Source organism: Hippichthys cyanospilos, chromosome 4 (assembly GCF_059441005.1).
Source record: "Hippichthys cyanospilos isolate Australia breed blue-spotted pipefish chromosome 4, RoL_Hcya_1.0, whole genome shotgun sequence".
Lineage (NCBI taxonomy): Eukaryota > Metazoa > Chordata > Actinopteri > Syngnathiformes > Syngnathidae > Hippichthys > Hippichthys cyanospilos.
This window is the reverse complement of record NC_142372.1, coordinates 9496035-9509932: the sequence shown is the minus strand read 5'-3', so window position 1 is coordinate 9509932 and position 13898 is coordinate 9496035. Positions and strand designations below refer to the sequence as shown.

The 13898-nt window shown below is 39.3% G+C and overlaps 1 protein-coding gene across 3 annotated transcripts in view; it reads right to left on the bottom strand.

The window, feature by feature from the left end:
* Positions 1 to 961: 961 nt before the first annotated feature.
* myo5aa (myosin VAa) overlaps positions 962 to 13898 on the bottom strand; it is a 47932-nt gene continuing 34995 nt past the window's right edge. The window contains exons 28-42 of one of the 3 annotated variants that reach the window (XM_088412940.1): positions 13635 to 13862; positions 12434 to 12534; positions 12275 to 12331; positions 10732 to 10812; positions 10342 to 10540; positions 9455 to 9520; positions 8391 to 8484; positions 8076 to 8225; positions 7711 to 7865; positions 7132 to 7221; positions 6471 to 6621; positions 6098 to 6380; positions 5343 to 5517; positions 5191 to 5271; positions 962 to 4106 (exon numbers count right to left, since the gene is read on the bottom strand). In XM_088412940.1, the coding sequence (XP_088269066.1) occupies positions 3954 to 4106; positions 5191 to 5271; positions 5343 to 5517; positions 6098 to 6380; positions 6471 to 6621; positions 7132 to 7221; positions 7711 to 7865; positions 8076 to 8225; positions 8391 to 8484; positions 9455 to 9520; positions 10342 to 10540; positions 10732 to 10812; positions 12275 to 12331; positions 12434 to 12534; positions 13635 to 13862 (2064 nt within the window). In that variant the 3' untranslated portion in view covers positions 962 to 3953. The remainder of the gene's footprint in view (positions 4107 to 5190; positions 5272 to 5342; positions 5518 to 6097; positions 6381 to 6470; positions 6622 to 7131; positions 7222 to 7710; positions 7866 to 8075; positions 8226 to 8390; positions 8485 to 9454; positions 9521 to 10341; positions 10541 to 10731; positions 10813 to 12274; positions 12332 to 12433; positions 12535 to 13634; positions 13863 to 13898) is intronic. The other 2 variants (XM_088412938.1, XM_088412939.1) reach the window with 2 other exon arrangements.

The following is a 13898-nucleotide window of genomic DNA, read 5'->3' as shown; positions in this document are numbered from 1 at the left end:
GATGTAAAAAAAGATTTTAAAAAGTTAAAATAATCCAATTGCAACACTTGAAGACACATTCTTAAAATATTCCAGCCTGCTCATTTGTGTCCACCATTGTGTCTCAGCAAAAAAATTGCATCCCACCCAAACACGAAACGTCATTGGAAAGGCCTAAGAGTCCTTAGTAGGCAAGCCCGAATGAAGGAAATCCTTCAAAAATAATGATTGAATTAATTCAGGAAAATATAAGTTCATAAAACAAATTTTATGTCCAGAAGTTTATTCAATTTCCTTATTGTACAAACTCAGATTCTCCCCCATACTAGAATGGTTCAACCAGACTTGTCATGTGCCGACGCTCGTTACCTGTCAAGTTAATGATTTATTTTTGTGAACACATCTATTCACAAGTTGAATATTTTTCTGTGAACAAAATCACAGGGGGTTTATCACTGAAAAAAAGGTTAAGAACCACTGTTCCAAACGATTTCAACCAGTTTTAGTTGTCAACATAATCTGTCACATAGTGTTCTAAATATACCTCAAGGATCATGAACTACAAACACTTCACTCACCCCATTTCTGGGCTTGCTGAAATTAGCCCCTTTGAGAGGGTAACTATGTTCCATCCAAGAGAGACTAGACAACCCGCCCTCTATGGCCCTTGGCCAATGTTGTGATTTAATTCCTGTGATGACCAAAAAAGGATCTCAGGTTGAATGGGTTCCTCACATCCTACAATGTGACCAATAAAATAAAATAAATACATGTAGAGGCAGACTTTATATACTACACGGGTATGTGTGGCACAAAGATTAATAACAAAGAAAAATATTCCCACACTGCCACTACCAAACTTAATAAATTCACTTTCAAACAATTAAATACATGCAATTAAACACACGCTAATGCTACAGCTAACAAAATAAGAACATTACCGATAGGGGAAAAAGAAGCAAAACATCCTTCGGGCAGCATGTCAGTGCTTGAATTCTTTTATTTGTTTTTGTTTTCATTGTACTTGTACAGATTTGACAATTTATTCCAAGTTTGTTAACAGTGAACACGTCCACTAAAGCACAGCTAACCAGAAACTACAAACAGTCCAGTTTGTCAAATGGCTGGCCAGAGAGATGATTGGACGGCAGGGCGAGTGGGCGTCACCTTGTATTTCGTTAATGACGCAAAATGGCGACAAGTAATGAAGGTCTTGTTTGTACAGTCTTCTCCTGCAGTGTTTAAAAAAAAAAGTGCGTTCGACTGTGCGGGACAAAAAAAAATAAAAAACTAAAAGAAGCATTTGCAATGGATGTTACACTCCAACAAAAGGGACATCACTGATGACAAACAATGTCAGCATGCTGACCAAGTCACATGTAAGGCTTTGCTCACTAATAACATGATGCAAAAATCATTATACTAACATTTTTTTTTCCATGAAACATTCATCGAGTGATTTCCTTCACATTATTTTCTCTTTTACAAACTGCAAGTTCCATTTCTTTTCACAAGTACTTGAATCCATCAATCTAAACAATATTCATGCGTACGACTTCCTCCTCAGATTTCTTCTGCAGCAAGGGCCACAAGTGGGGTTAAAAAAAAAACAACATATTATCCAACTTTCTTCTCCCGATATGACAAATTTGTTCAGACAAAATTTACCTTTGAGTCACGAGAACAGCTCTTTATATTTGATAGTTGAAAAAAAAGTGGAATTGTACCTGAAAATCAGTAAGTGGTGATTTTAACAAATATTTAAAGATGTGCTGGTTTGTGTTTCATAAAAATTGTGACATTCGTGTTAAAATTTTCTTTAGTTGCACATCAATAATATATTTTAAAAATAATACAAGAATGCATTGTTTTTGTAACTCCTTTTCCTAGTATTGATAACAAAAAGTAAATTTAATGTATAATTTATGTAATAAATTAGAAATTAAATATACATTTTTTGTTACTTGCTTACCATTTCGACTTTAATCTTCTGACTTCCTGGCACCCCCGTAACTTTAGGAATCTAGCAATCATATTATTTTCTTCATACAACTTGATGCCCTAAAATGGCAAACCAATAACCCCTTTAGTAACATTATGACATGACTGACATTTTTCTTGAAATGTTAGAATTCTAGCCAAAGTAATATTTCAACTTAAATCGCAGAAATTGTTGCCTCTTAATATTTTTTTCCCCTGCAAGTGGCTCCACCAACTGCAAATCAATTATTTGAGTCACATGACTTTTTTCTTCTAATGTTTGGGATCTCATTAAATGGCAGAACGTGATGCTTTTTGTCTCATATTTTCACTTTTTTTTTCTTTCTTGATTTTGTGAATTTTCTCGTGCATTTCCCCTTTCTGCCTTATTTCTTTTTCCAGCATGGCAGGAATAACTTTCGTTTTGTTCAGAGTAGTGCAAATCCTGCAGTGAGAAGCGGTAGCTTTCGAGGTTTTTCCTCAAATATTTACCAGGAATATTAAGTTGGGTGAAAAAAAAAAAAAAAGATTTTGCTCTTACTGTTACCTTTACCGAGCCGAACAATGATATTGTTTCCATTGTTGTAGCCCCTTAAAAAAAGTTGGATCAAAAAATAAGGACCGACCCGGTATTTGGGTCCAACTTTATCGGTTGTTGAAAATAAAACATTTTGAGATTAGGTTGTTTAGCTGGAAAACAATACAAAAGTTTGAGACTCAAAAATTGGGTCGGCCCTTGTTTCACGCATAATAGCCTTGTTTTTAACCTAATTGTTTTATAAAGTGGTGAAGCATTGTAACAGCATGTGACTTTTTAGCGCTAGACTCATTGCTGTCCGTTGACTGCCCGACTGAAAATAGCCAGTGGAAATGTACCGCCTGGTGAAAAAGTGCATTAAAAAAAAAGGATGCAAGTAGAGTTACAGCTAAGTTAAACATAAGCAGAACATAAATACTGTCTCTTAGGTTTTGAGGCTAAATAAGGTCGAGATGAAGGCTAACACTGACGACAAACAACACGAGGCGGGCAACAGCACAGGACCTCTCTTTAAGAAAACAGAAATCATAAAAACAACTCAATTTGCAAGTTCATTTCGACCTTTTTTGCACCCTGTGCAGTCAAGAATCCACCGTGAGCATATTTATTAATGTAGGTCCTGCCAAACACACGCACACAAAAAATAAACATCTGACATCTTCAGCTGCTTTTTGGTCATAAAAACACGGTGAAATGGTAAAGGCAGAGAGAAAGATATGAAGCTGTTGGAGGCACTGAAAAATAACCTCACAATGCTGTTCAATCATAAGAAAACCAAAGTTCAATAAATAATAGCAGAGCGATAGCGCCGCCTGTTGAGCGACCACCTGTGCTACATACACGGGATCCGATGAGCGGGATGACGGCTACGCTAGCGGAACCAAACTAAACGCCTCTTGGCAAAGCGGGAAGGAGAATGCAATAAATACACGCGTTGTTCATATTTATATATATATTTATCTATATGTGCATAAATAACAGGGCGCAGACGACGTGCGGTCGGTCGCCTCGGCTGGACTGAGCATGAGGTGGACCGAGCTGGGGGAGCTGGCTTGTCATTTCAGCGCCGAACCTCCTACAACCACTGTAACCAGCGAGAAGGGTTTGGCGGCAGGCATGGCGATTCCCAACACATTGGAGACCAGGTGCCTGGCACATTTTCCAGATAACGTACGTTTGCTCGACTACCCGTGCCATCCTTGTATCGTGACGGACAGAACAATTCGGCGCTCGCCCCTAGGTGACCCGATGTACATTTAAACTAAACTGAGCTCCCACTATTATCGTTTTGGGATGCTGTGAACTAGCCGATATAAAATTGGGAAACGCCGGTCCAATGAACGTGAATAAAACAGCATGTGGAGCATGCACGACGTGTTTTGAGATGCTCACAAGATGTGATGGTTTGTGCGCGTGTGAGAGCGATACAGTAGATGGCGATCGGCCCCTGCCCGGGTTAGACGCGGGTGAGGAAGGCCAGGTTGAGCGAGCTGGGGATCTGAATGGTCTCCAGGGCGACGGAGGACGGGTTGAAGGGGAAGGTGATGGGGTAGATCATCTTGGTGTCCATCAGCAGCTGTGCACTCTCGCAGCGGTCACGCAAATGAGTCTGAGTAAGGTAAAGAAGGTTAGTACACATCTCAGGATGGATACCGTAGAGCAGTGGTTCTCGAATGGGGGTATGGGTAGGAACTCGAAGGAACTCAAGAGGGTACATGAAATTTTAAATAAAACAAACAAACAAACAACAAAAAAGCCTTTAAAAATAATTATTGAATTAGTGTTTCAGGAAAATATAAGTTCATAAAAGTAAAATTTAATGTTCAGTAGAGTTTCAATTTCATTATTGTAAAAAGCTTCTCTCCATACTAGAATGGTACGACACAATTTGTCATGTGCCACCTCTCGTCACCTGTCGAGTTAATGATTTATTTTTGTGAACACATTTGTGCTATGATCCCAAAGGTTGAATATTTTTCTGTGGACAAATATTTATTCATAATTATTTCTTTTTGAGAACAGGTCTGACACTTTGTTGATTATATCTGGGGACAAATATTTATTAATAATTAAGACTAAATTACAACGAATATCTTTAAAAACACATTGTTCCAATTACTGTGGACTGAAAAGAACATCACATGTGCTCAAGGCTCAGGTCGCGACCAGTTACGGCTCACCTGTTTCCTGGGTTTGATCATGTGACATTCACAAGCTATTCATTGTACAAAAAAAAATGAAATTACTCTAATCAAAATATGAAATTTTACTGTTGAAAATGGTTTAGTATAGCTTTATTTAAATGATTTTTTTGTGTGTGTGTGTGTGTGTGTGTTTGAAATGTTCCATTTTGTTGACGGTCCTTGAGTGCGACTCATGCTACAACCAGTCAAATTGAAAGTGAACATTTGTCCTTTTCTTCTTCTTCTGTTGACGGTTCTTATGTGACAGTGATTTGCTGAAGTTGAATAATTCCAAATCTAAACGCAGTCAATCATGTAGCTTTGGCTCATATTGATTTGTTCTTTAAGTACACGCCTCTGAATATTTGACGTTTGGGGGACATCATACAACGTGTGTTTTTTTTGTGGGTGTGTGTGTGTGTGAGATGGTGTCTATTTTAAAGGCTTTTTTGACGTTTTGAGGGTTAGGGTTTTTTACGAGGTCAAATAAAATGCTGTTCTGCTCATCACCTGTATAGTTTGGATGAATGAAACTGACACCCTCTCCTCAAACTCGTTGACTGGAGTGTAGAGGTTCAACACCTTCACGATCTGAGGGAAAAGACACAATTTCAAATGCAACAAAAATGAGAGGGAGGGGCAGATCTTGGGCAGTTGCATACCTGTGCGGTGGTGAGGGCCTGGCACATGGAGCAGATGGCTTCAGCGTCTTCTTTTGTCTTCTTTTTGACTTGCAGCAGCTGAGCGGCCTGGATGAGAGGCTCCAGAGTCACCTTAGCCCCGCAATTCATCAAGCCTTTGTCGCGCAGCCACTCTTCCAGCTGGCTCACGTTGTACCTGAAACGCATGTCCACAAGCCCATGACTGCATTGCCCCACATTGGGAATAAGTATGAAGGGTTATCGCTCGGGATTAAAGTGCAATTAAGTTATTCATGCGTGTGAATGCTACTTTTTGCACATTGAAACTCTAATTTCTCAATCTTAATGAATTTAATTTGAATAGTCTGATTGGTGATCTTGCAGTATACGCACTACATATTTTTGACATGTTTACCAGCAATTAAGCATCATTGCATTGGAGGTCATTCAACATATGTGGATACGGATATATATTAGACACCAAATACGTTGTAGAAAAATCATCAATTTGATGGCACAGTTGTTTCGATTACCTCTCATGTAATGTCACTATTATGTGACTTGTCCTTAGTGTCCAAAAACATACCTTTAAGAGTGTTTGTGTGTTTTAAAAGGGGTTCTGTCATTAACCCCCTCCCCCCAAAAAAGGAATTATACTGCTAAATTAGAAGTTACAAAATCAACAGACGTTTTTTGCTGATTTTTAAAGAGCTAAATGTGCAAAAGCACATTTTTCAATGCCTTTTCTTCAGCGTTCAGGCATGTCGCCATCCTACCTGATCTGCATGCCTTTGCTCCAGGAGCACATGTCCTTGCGCAGCAGCAGGTTGTTGAGGGTAACGGCGCCGATAACGTAGAACTGCTGCTTGACCACCTGCTTGATGAGCTCGGGGTCGGTGCCGTGCTGGCACATGGTGGAGTGGAAGGCGTTGAGCTGGCGCAGGATCGAGTCCAGCGTATATGTGCCCTCGTCGGCGATGCTGGACGTCCGTTTGCGCAGGCCCGTCGGCTTCACGCCTGACACTCCCTGGATGGTCTCGTGCTCCAACATGCCGGGCACTGACGCAAAGGAAAAAACAAAACAAAAAGATTTAGGTGGACATGCAGGGTAAATGCCTACACAGATGCATTTTGATGTGGCGAGCGCACCTATCATGGGCTGAAGAATGTTTTCCATGCATTTGATGAGATGCTGGTAGATCTGGATGGCCAGGTCGCTGATCACGGATCCGTACTCGGTCAGGTCAAAGTTGGACAGACAGTGCTCGTTCTGTCGGGATGTGTTGTGCTTCGTGAAGATCTGGCCAGCAGGGGGAATGAATGGCAGAAAAACATTAGCCGAGTAGAAGGAAATAGAAGACAGTTCAGCTTACTTACTCAAAATTTATGATTCAACGTGATATGCGTGTCAACGATGGCAACGAAAATATAATTACTGGTAAATATATAAAGAAATGTGCACACGGCAACTGTATGTTTTATATATATATATATATATATATATATATATATATATATATATATATATATATATATATATATATATATATATATATATATTAGTTTTATGTTTGTGATGGCAACTGTTTTTTTTGTAAAAACAATAACATTATTGCACACCTTAAGTACATTTTTTGTTTGCCTAAATTTAACACTTGAAAATAAAAAAAAAACAAAAAAAACAGAAAAGATAAATAATAATAAATAAAAAATGACACAAAATGTTGGACTATTTCATATTGGAATGGTTATTAATATTATTATTATTATTAAAATGAAGTGTTGAGAGTCTCAAAAGGAACATTTTTACCTCCTCTCCACTGTACTGCTTGAGACAGTGCAGGAAGCGGCAGGTGTTAGCCAACCAGAAGGAGACGGTCTCAAAGTCATCTCCTCGTTTCTGACAGGAAGAGGAGAAACACACATGACATTATTTTAAGGAGACATATTACAATGCTCCCTTCGCTTACAAGTTCTGCTGTCTGTCCCTGACCACAATTGTACAGTAAGTCAGACTGTAGACTGAAGTTAGACTGTATACAAACAGACAGCAGTATTATATTAAATATAGTGAAACTATAACACTTTTTAACCATAACTCACTATATTTTGCCACTTGTTTCCTTGGCCACCAGAAAGCAGTACAACACTTAAATAAATGTACAAACTGTTAAGTACAGATTTAACCCTGTGTTGGTCTCCTGGGGTATTTGTAAACCCAATACAAAAAGAGAGACAAACAATGTTTAATAGAAATTAAGAGTATATAAAAAAAAAAAAAAAAACTGGTGTGTCTTGCATCTTGCACATTGAAAAACTGCACAATTGGGATGCATCACTGGACAACCTTCCAGTTCCGCAATCACTCTGCATGTGTGTATTTATAAACCTTGAGGATCTTCTTGATGCTGTTGATGGTTGAGGTGAGCAGCGTGCGGACCTTCTGGTCATCGTTGACGTAGTCTGCGTGCCGCAGACACATGAAGAGGATGTAGGCGGGCAGACCTGGGATCAGGTTGACGGCCACGCCGCGAGGCTTTAGCTCTGCACAAACAAGAAAAAAAAAAGCTGTGAGCTATCGAAGCAAAAAAGTATTTATTTAGATTATATACCAAAATTACCGCATTTTTTAAAACTTAGACACTTAGACGTTAACAAAGTAAAAAAAAAAAACATTTTGAGATTTCTTTTGAAGGAATACAAAACTAATCAAACTAAATAATGCCAGTCCTTCATGAAGAGCATCATTCTTACCAAGGATCAAGTTCTTGACCAGTTTCATCTCATCCTCCTTCTTGTACTCCAGCATCCCCTGGAAGTCTTTCTCTCGGCGGGGAATGTTGACAGCGCGAATGGGCTCGTCCACCATCTGCCCCGGCGACGTTTGACCCTCCGCTTGACCGGCTGCAACACACACGACCAACATTGGTTGAACCCACAGGGTACAATCACAAGCCTCTTCTATAGGACTATATGGATTTTATTTCTTTTTATTTATCTTGATTTATGTATGTGTGTTTAGAAAAACGGAATTCGTCAGTGATATAACACTGATAGGTTGCGTCCTACCTCCCATCTCGCCGATCCGCTTGGAGTAAACTTTCAGCTGCTTCTTCAGCTTGCGGATAGTTCGGTCCTGCTTCTCCAGCTGCTCCATGAGATCCTGCCATGGGAACAGACACAAAGGAGGTGAGGACAAACTGGACGTGGGCCTTCATCTTAAAACAGAGTTTCACTGTCACCCTTTATGCAGATTTTGACCGAATGCCGATGAGGATTTGAGGAAGCGATATTAACTTTTGGGTCCAGGGATTTCTTTTTCCCCAAAACGGCCCCTTATAAATCTAATGCAAATTTAATACAAATACCATGTACAGCAGTGGTGTTCAAACTATGGCCCAGGGGCATTTGTGGGCCGCCATCAATTTTAAAAACCTGTGAAAGATATTAAAAATAATAAGAATGTTAATAAACTTGTATGTATATATTGTAGGGCTTTTATAAAAAGGCAAAAAATGAAAATTTTAACTAGTAACAATATTTTCTCTGATACCATTGGTGAATATGATAAAGAATTCATACAAGCAAAATTGTTTTCCTCCACTTTTCTGCACTACGGTACAAATTGCGAACATATTCATGTAATTTCTAACCTAATAAATGGACTAGAAATGCTAATCTTATGACATGATTTGGTTCTAAGATTTGGTGATATTCTGTGCAAGTGCAGAGAATTTCTAGTGGGTTTCTGTTACAGGGTCTCTAATCATGGCAAAATGTTGTCAAATCAAACTATTTGCCCTGTCAAAAACCATTTGGGTGGCAATTTAGCAAAGAAAAACACTAGTAACTAGTATTAAAAGGTTGTTAAAATAAACTCATAAAATCCAGAGGGAACAGAAAGAAGTTTGCTTTCAAGTCAGAATGAGAACTGCGGAGCTGATTGGGCAGGAAAAACAGTTTAGCAGAAATTGTTGGCAGTTAAAAGAGCGAAGAAAAAATGATGCATAGCGGTTATTGTGGCTGCTGTGCTGTGAGTCGGCGCAACTGCGCTAAAAAGAGTTAGATGCATCCAGCCCTTGGGAATAAACTGCTGTTAGCTCAAAATTCTCATGCAGACAGTTTGTACATACAACCATCCGGCGTAAAATGATGACCCGCGCCTCTCGGGATGCTGTGGGGTCGTCGGCTACCAGCTCCTGTCAGGTGACACCGTCCACATGTCACACCAGTGTGTGTGTGTGTGTGTGTGTGTGTGTGCTTGCATGTGTGTGAGAGCAGTGCTCTACATTGAGCCCATTTGAACTCTAACAGGCAGCATGATGTTGATGTGTTTTTTTTGTCCCAGTTAGATTTTATGTTCTTTCAGCCATTCATTGCCATTGACGGCTGTAAGTGTCAAAAATAGACTTGAACTAGATTGAGCTAATTATCAGCTTGTGGATTTATTTATCTAGGAACATACTTTGTAGATTTATATTTATTTTTTTAGCTATATTTTCGCTTGTCTTTCTTTTTCTAATCTCTACACTGTAAATCGCTACATTTTATGCCATGAAAGGTTTGGAGGTATTTGATTGGTTCTTTTTTTTTTTTTTTTTTATGGCTGCAGTTTTTGAGATATTCCAAATTTTGACACAAAGGTTATATTTTTTATACAACAACTCCAATGAGGCTGTAAATGACTTTTCAAGCAACATTGTGAAAGGCAGTAAATGTAATCACAGAACCACTTCTGTGCAAATTTTGTTTCATGTGAAAAAAACCTAATTAATTATCGAAACATTCAACATCTGTAAAACTTGATCACAGGGAAACATGGAAATGATTTTTGGACTCAGCCAGTTGTTGTGCCTGTTCTTCTCTCTTTCCTGTTTTATCGCTCATCGTTCAACAATATAACATGTGAATCATGTCGTTCTATTACTCAATATTTAAAGCGCCTTATGATGACTTCAGCTGCAAATTGCCACTATAAAAAAACCCCACTTGACTTGCCACAGCGTACAGCACGACGTACCAGATTCTCGTTGGTGAGCCGGGTGATCTCATGCTGCAGACTGGCTTCGATGCGGGCCTCCGGAGGCAACTGGAGGTTCTGCGCCAGGAGCTGCTGCTGCCGGTTGTTCTCCTCCTTGACGTTCTGCAGCTCGCCACGCAGAGATTCCACCTCGCTGTTGTAACTCCGCCGCTGGGTCTGCAACTGGTGCTCCAGGAGCCTGACGGCCGCGAGGGTGGTGAAAGTGGGGAGTGAGTGATACAGAAAACAACAGGGATGAGAGAAGGCAATCTAGACAAGTAAAACCAGTTCAAGGTGACTTGAGGAGAACTTTGTTCGTGCCTAAAACCCCGCAAAACTTTAATGCTATGCACTATCCCTGTGTTCAGTAGAAAGGTCACACAGTTACACCTGGTGGTCTCCTTTAAGCCCTGATTAACCAGCCACAGCTCTCCGTCCTCATTCAGCTTTTGGAAGTCGGGCGCAGCCGATCTGACCAGCAAACAACATAAAAGGAACAAAAAGGGAACATGAACAGCACAATGAACAAATGGAAAACATGCAGGGGGGTTAATGAGCATTCTGATTGGGATTTAATGGCGTGACGATGCTTCATAGACTACTTTTAGAGGCAAACAATGAAGTGGAATGTGCAACTGAGAAGTCTGTTTTTGTGTTGTTATAGGAAAAAAAAAATGGTATTCGTTTGTGGAAGTTTGAAAAGGTTAAATTACATCACAGAGTCCCAGTATACATAATATGATAAATGACCAATATTGTGGATAAATAAAGGAAATTTGATCACATTGGTCAAAGTTAAAAAAAAAAGACAAAAAAGAAACAAAAACATCACTTTTTATATTGCATTAGTCAATAAGATAACTGAATTAATAATTTATATAAAAATGTTTTTACAACATGTATGCAAAATATATAAAAAAATTAAAACAAGTAGATCAACATTCTTTTAAATACTTGTCGTGTTTTACTTAAATTCATTTTAATTGAACAAATGTTTACTATTTGTACCAAATATATTATTTGTTATTTATATCTCATATTGCATTATTCTCTCATTTATTTTGGTATGTATTTTTTTTTTTTTTTTTTTAAATCAACAATCCAACTGAAATTCTCCCTGGTGGGAAAAAAAAGGAAAATGCTAATTTGAAATGGTTCTGATTTATGGATTTTATATTATTTTAGAAAGGTTATTTAGTATGAGCAGCCAACATGATGCAGTTGTTAGTTGGAGTGCAACTGAAGATGACACTCAGGAAAAAAAAAAAAAAAAGTAAAATACTCAAGAGGAAGAAAAGGAGGGATGCACACTTGCATATTTTAGCACAGAGCTACTGTGTAAAAATATGTTTATCACAAACAGAGTGCAGTATGGTGAGTGAGATAAGCAGGGGACAACATGGTGGTTCAAAACGCTCAAGAGACACAACATTATCAACACTTGCACAACTGAATGAGGTCCAACACAAAATCTGTGCTAAAAATGCTGACAATACTCATTGTGGCACTTGTGGAATTGGATTTGATTCCATAATTCTGATTCATGTTGCAGCCCACGAGTGCATTTCTATAAACAATACTAATACGATTTGCCGCTTATGAATCAAATTGAGCTGTCCACCTATGTGTGGAGAAAAAAAACGAGGGTTTTCATGCAAAACGCGTTCCATGACAGAGAGGCTGGCAACTCCTCCGGTGCTCAGCTAGCTTCAATGTCAGTATGAGGACGTCACATCAATGGCCAGATGTGTCTTTTATGAAATGCTGAATAAAGCTATTTGGAAGCTGGGAAACCACAACCTGAGTATGTTCTACTTGGACATGCTTGTTAAGTACGGTCTTCACGGCGTCGGGATGATTGAGTCTGAGTCACTCATCCTTCGTGGCCATGCATGCTGGCCCACCACGATGCGTGGACCACCTCATCTGTTACCTTAACCTACTCAGCAGATGTCTGACTTCTAGCCGCTTAGACGCAAACCTGGGAGATCTGCACGGGACAAGCTGACGTTCAGTCAGTTGACTGAAGCGAACAATATGGCGGCTTGGAAGGAGCCAATGCTGAAAAAAGAGGAAGAAAAAAATGGGCAACCTGTTTGTGTCTTTGAGGCCGATGTAGGCTTGTTTCAGTTCATCGGCGTCCTTCAGTTTGGAAATGTCCTCCACGTGGACGGCCACTTCTGTCATGGTTTCCTGTAATAGGAACATCACATTAGTACAAATGGTCAGATTCAAGCCTTGTAACCACACCACTGTGGGAGCACGAGCTGTAAAACAGTGTCCAGGGGGGATTTATACAGAACGTAACATAACGTCAAGTAATCATGCAGGACAAGTGGTGGTTTAACAATACCTTCTCATCCTGTGGGAAAGCATGTATGGAGGAGAGAAGGAAGAAACAGGAGCATTAGACACTGAGGACGCAAGCAAAAACAGTCAAAACACGAAAGATCGTGGTAACAGACATGAGGAGAATATTCAATATGATAAGGAGCACAATGGCATCTTTAGTGATGTCTAGACACAAGGGACACTTATGCCAAACAATCATTAAGTACTCCTTAACAACCTAATCAGATTGTTGTAGTTGGAAAGTGCACTACAAGATTTAAATTCATTATATTTATTTATCAATGTAATTTACATTTTATATTTAAATCAATCAGACAGATTTTAATTTGCCTTCAAATATTTGGCTCAAGGATGCTCTAAAATTGCAAAAAAAAAAAAAGTACCTGGAAAATAAGTAACTAAGATTGAACGTATTGAATTTATTTTTAAACTAAAATGCACTATTAATTACTATTTTGGTGAAATAACAACTTACAAATGAGTTGTACAACACAGCAAGCTGCAACCAAAATAACAAGTCTACAAGTCCACTTATTTTTAAGGACAGCAGAATATTGTGTACAATGTCTATGCAAATATGGGCGGTAACATATGAAAGATTGATTTCCATTTCTTACTTATTTGTAATACATGTGCCGTATGTATGAAAAACACTGCCATCTAACGGTCACATTTATTACTGCAATGCTCAATTGGCTTAATATGAGATAATACGCTTGTCAAGTGCGTCAGCTATCCTCCATAAAAAAAGTACAGTATTAAACAATAATTGTATTATTTATTACTATTTTAAAAGACGAGAATTCCCATCTATGATGCTGAAAGAGTTAATAAAGCAGCTGAGTGAATGCACTAATGATGAGACAAAGACGAACAGGAGGCGTATGGAACATACATAAGTGAATTGTCAGTGCAGCGGATGAACTCAACCTGACACGTACCTTATGCTGCATAGCTTCCTTTTGACTGACCAGCTGCGAGCGCAGGATCAGCACCTCCTCCTTGCGCACCTCCAGCTCTTCGCATGAGGAGTTGAGCTGATCCAGGAGCACCTTGTACGCTGGCGAGCCCGGCGCGCCGGCGCTCGATGCCGCCCCTTCCAGCAGGCTTTTCCTCATCTCGGCCAGGTCGTGCTTCAGCTTCTTGTTCTCGGACTCCAGTTCCTGACGCTAAGAGCAGAGAGCGGTTTACTGGAGCTTCTAACA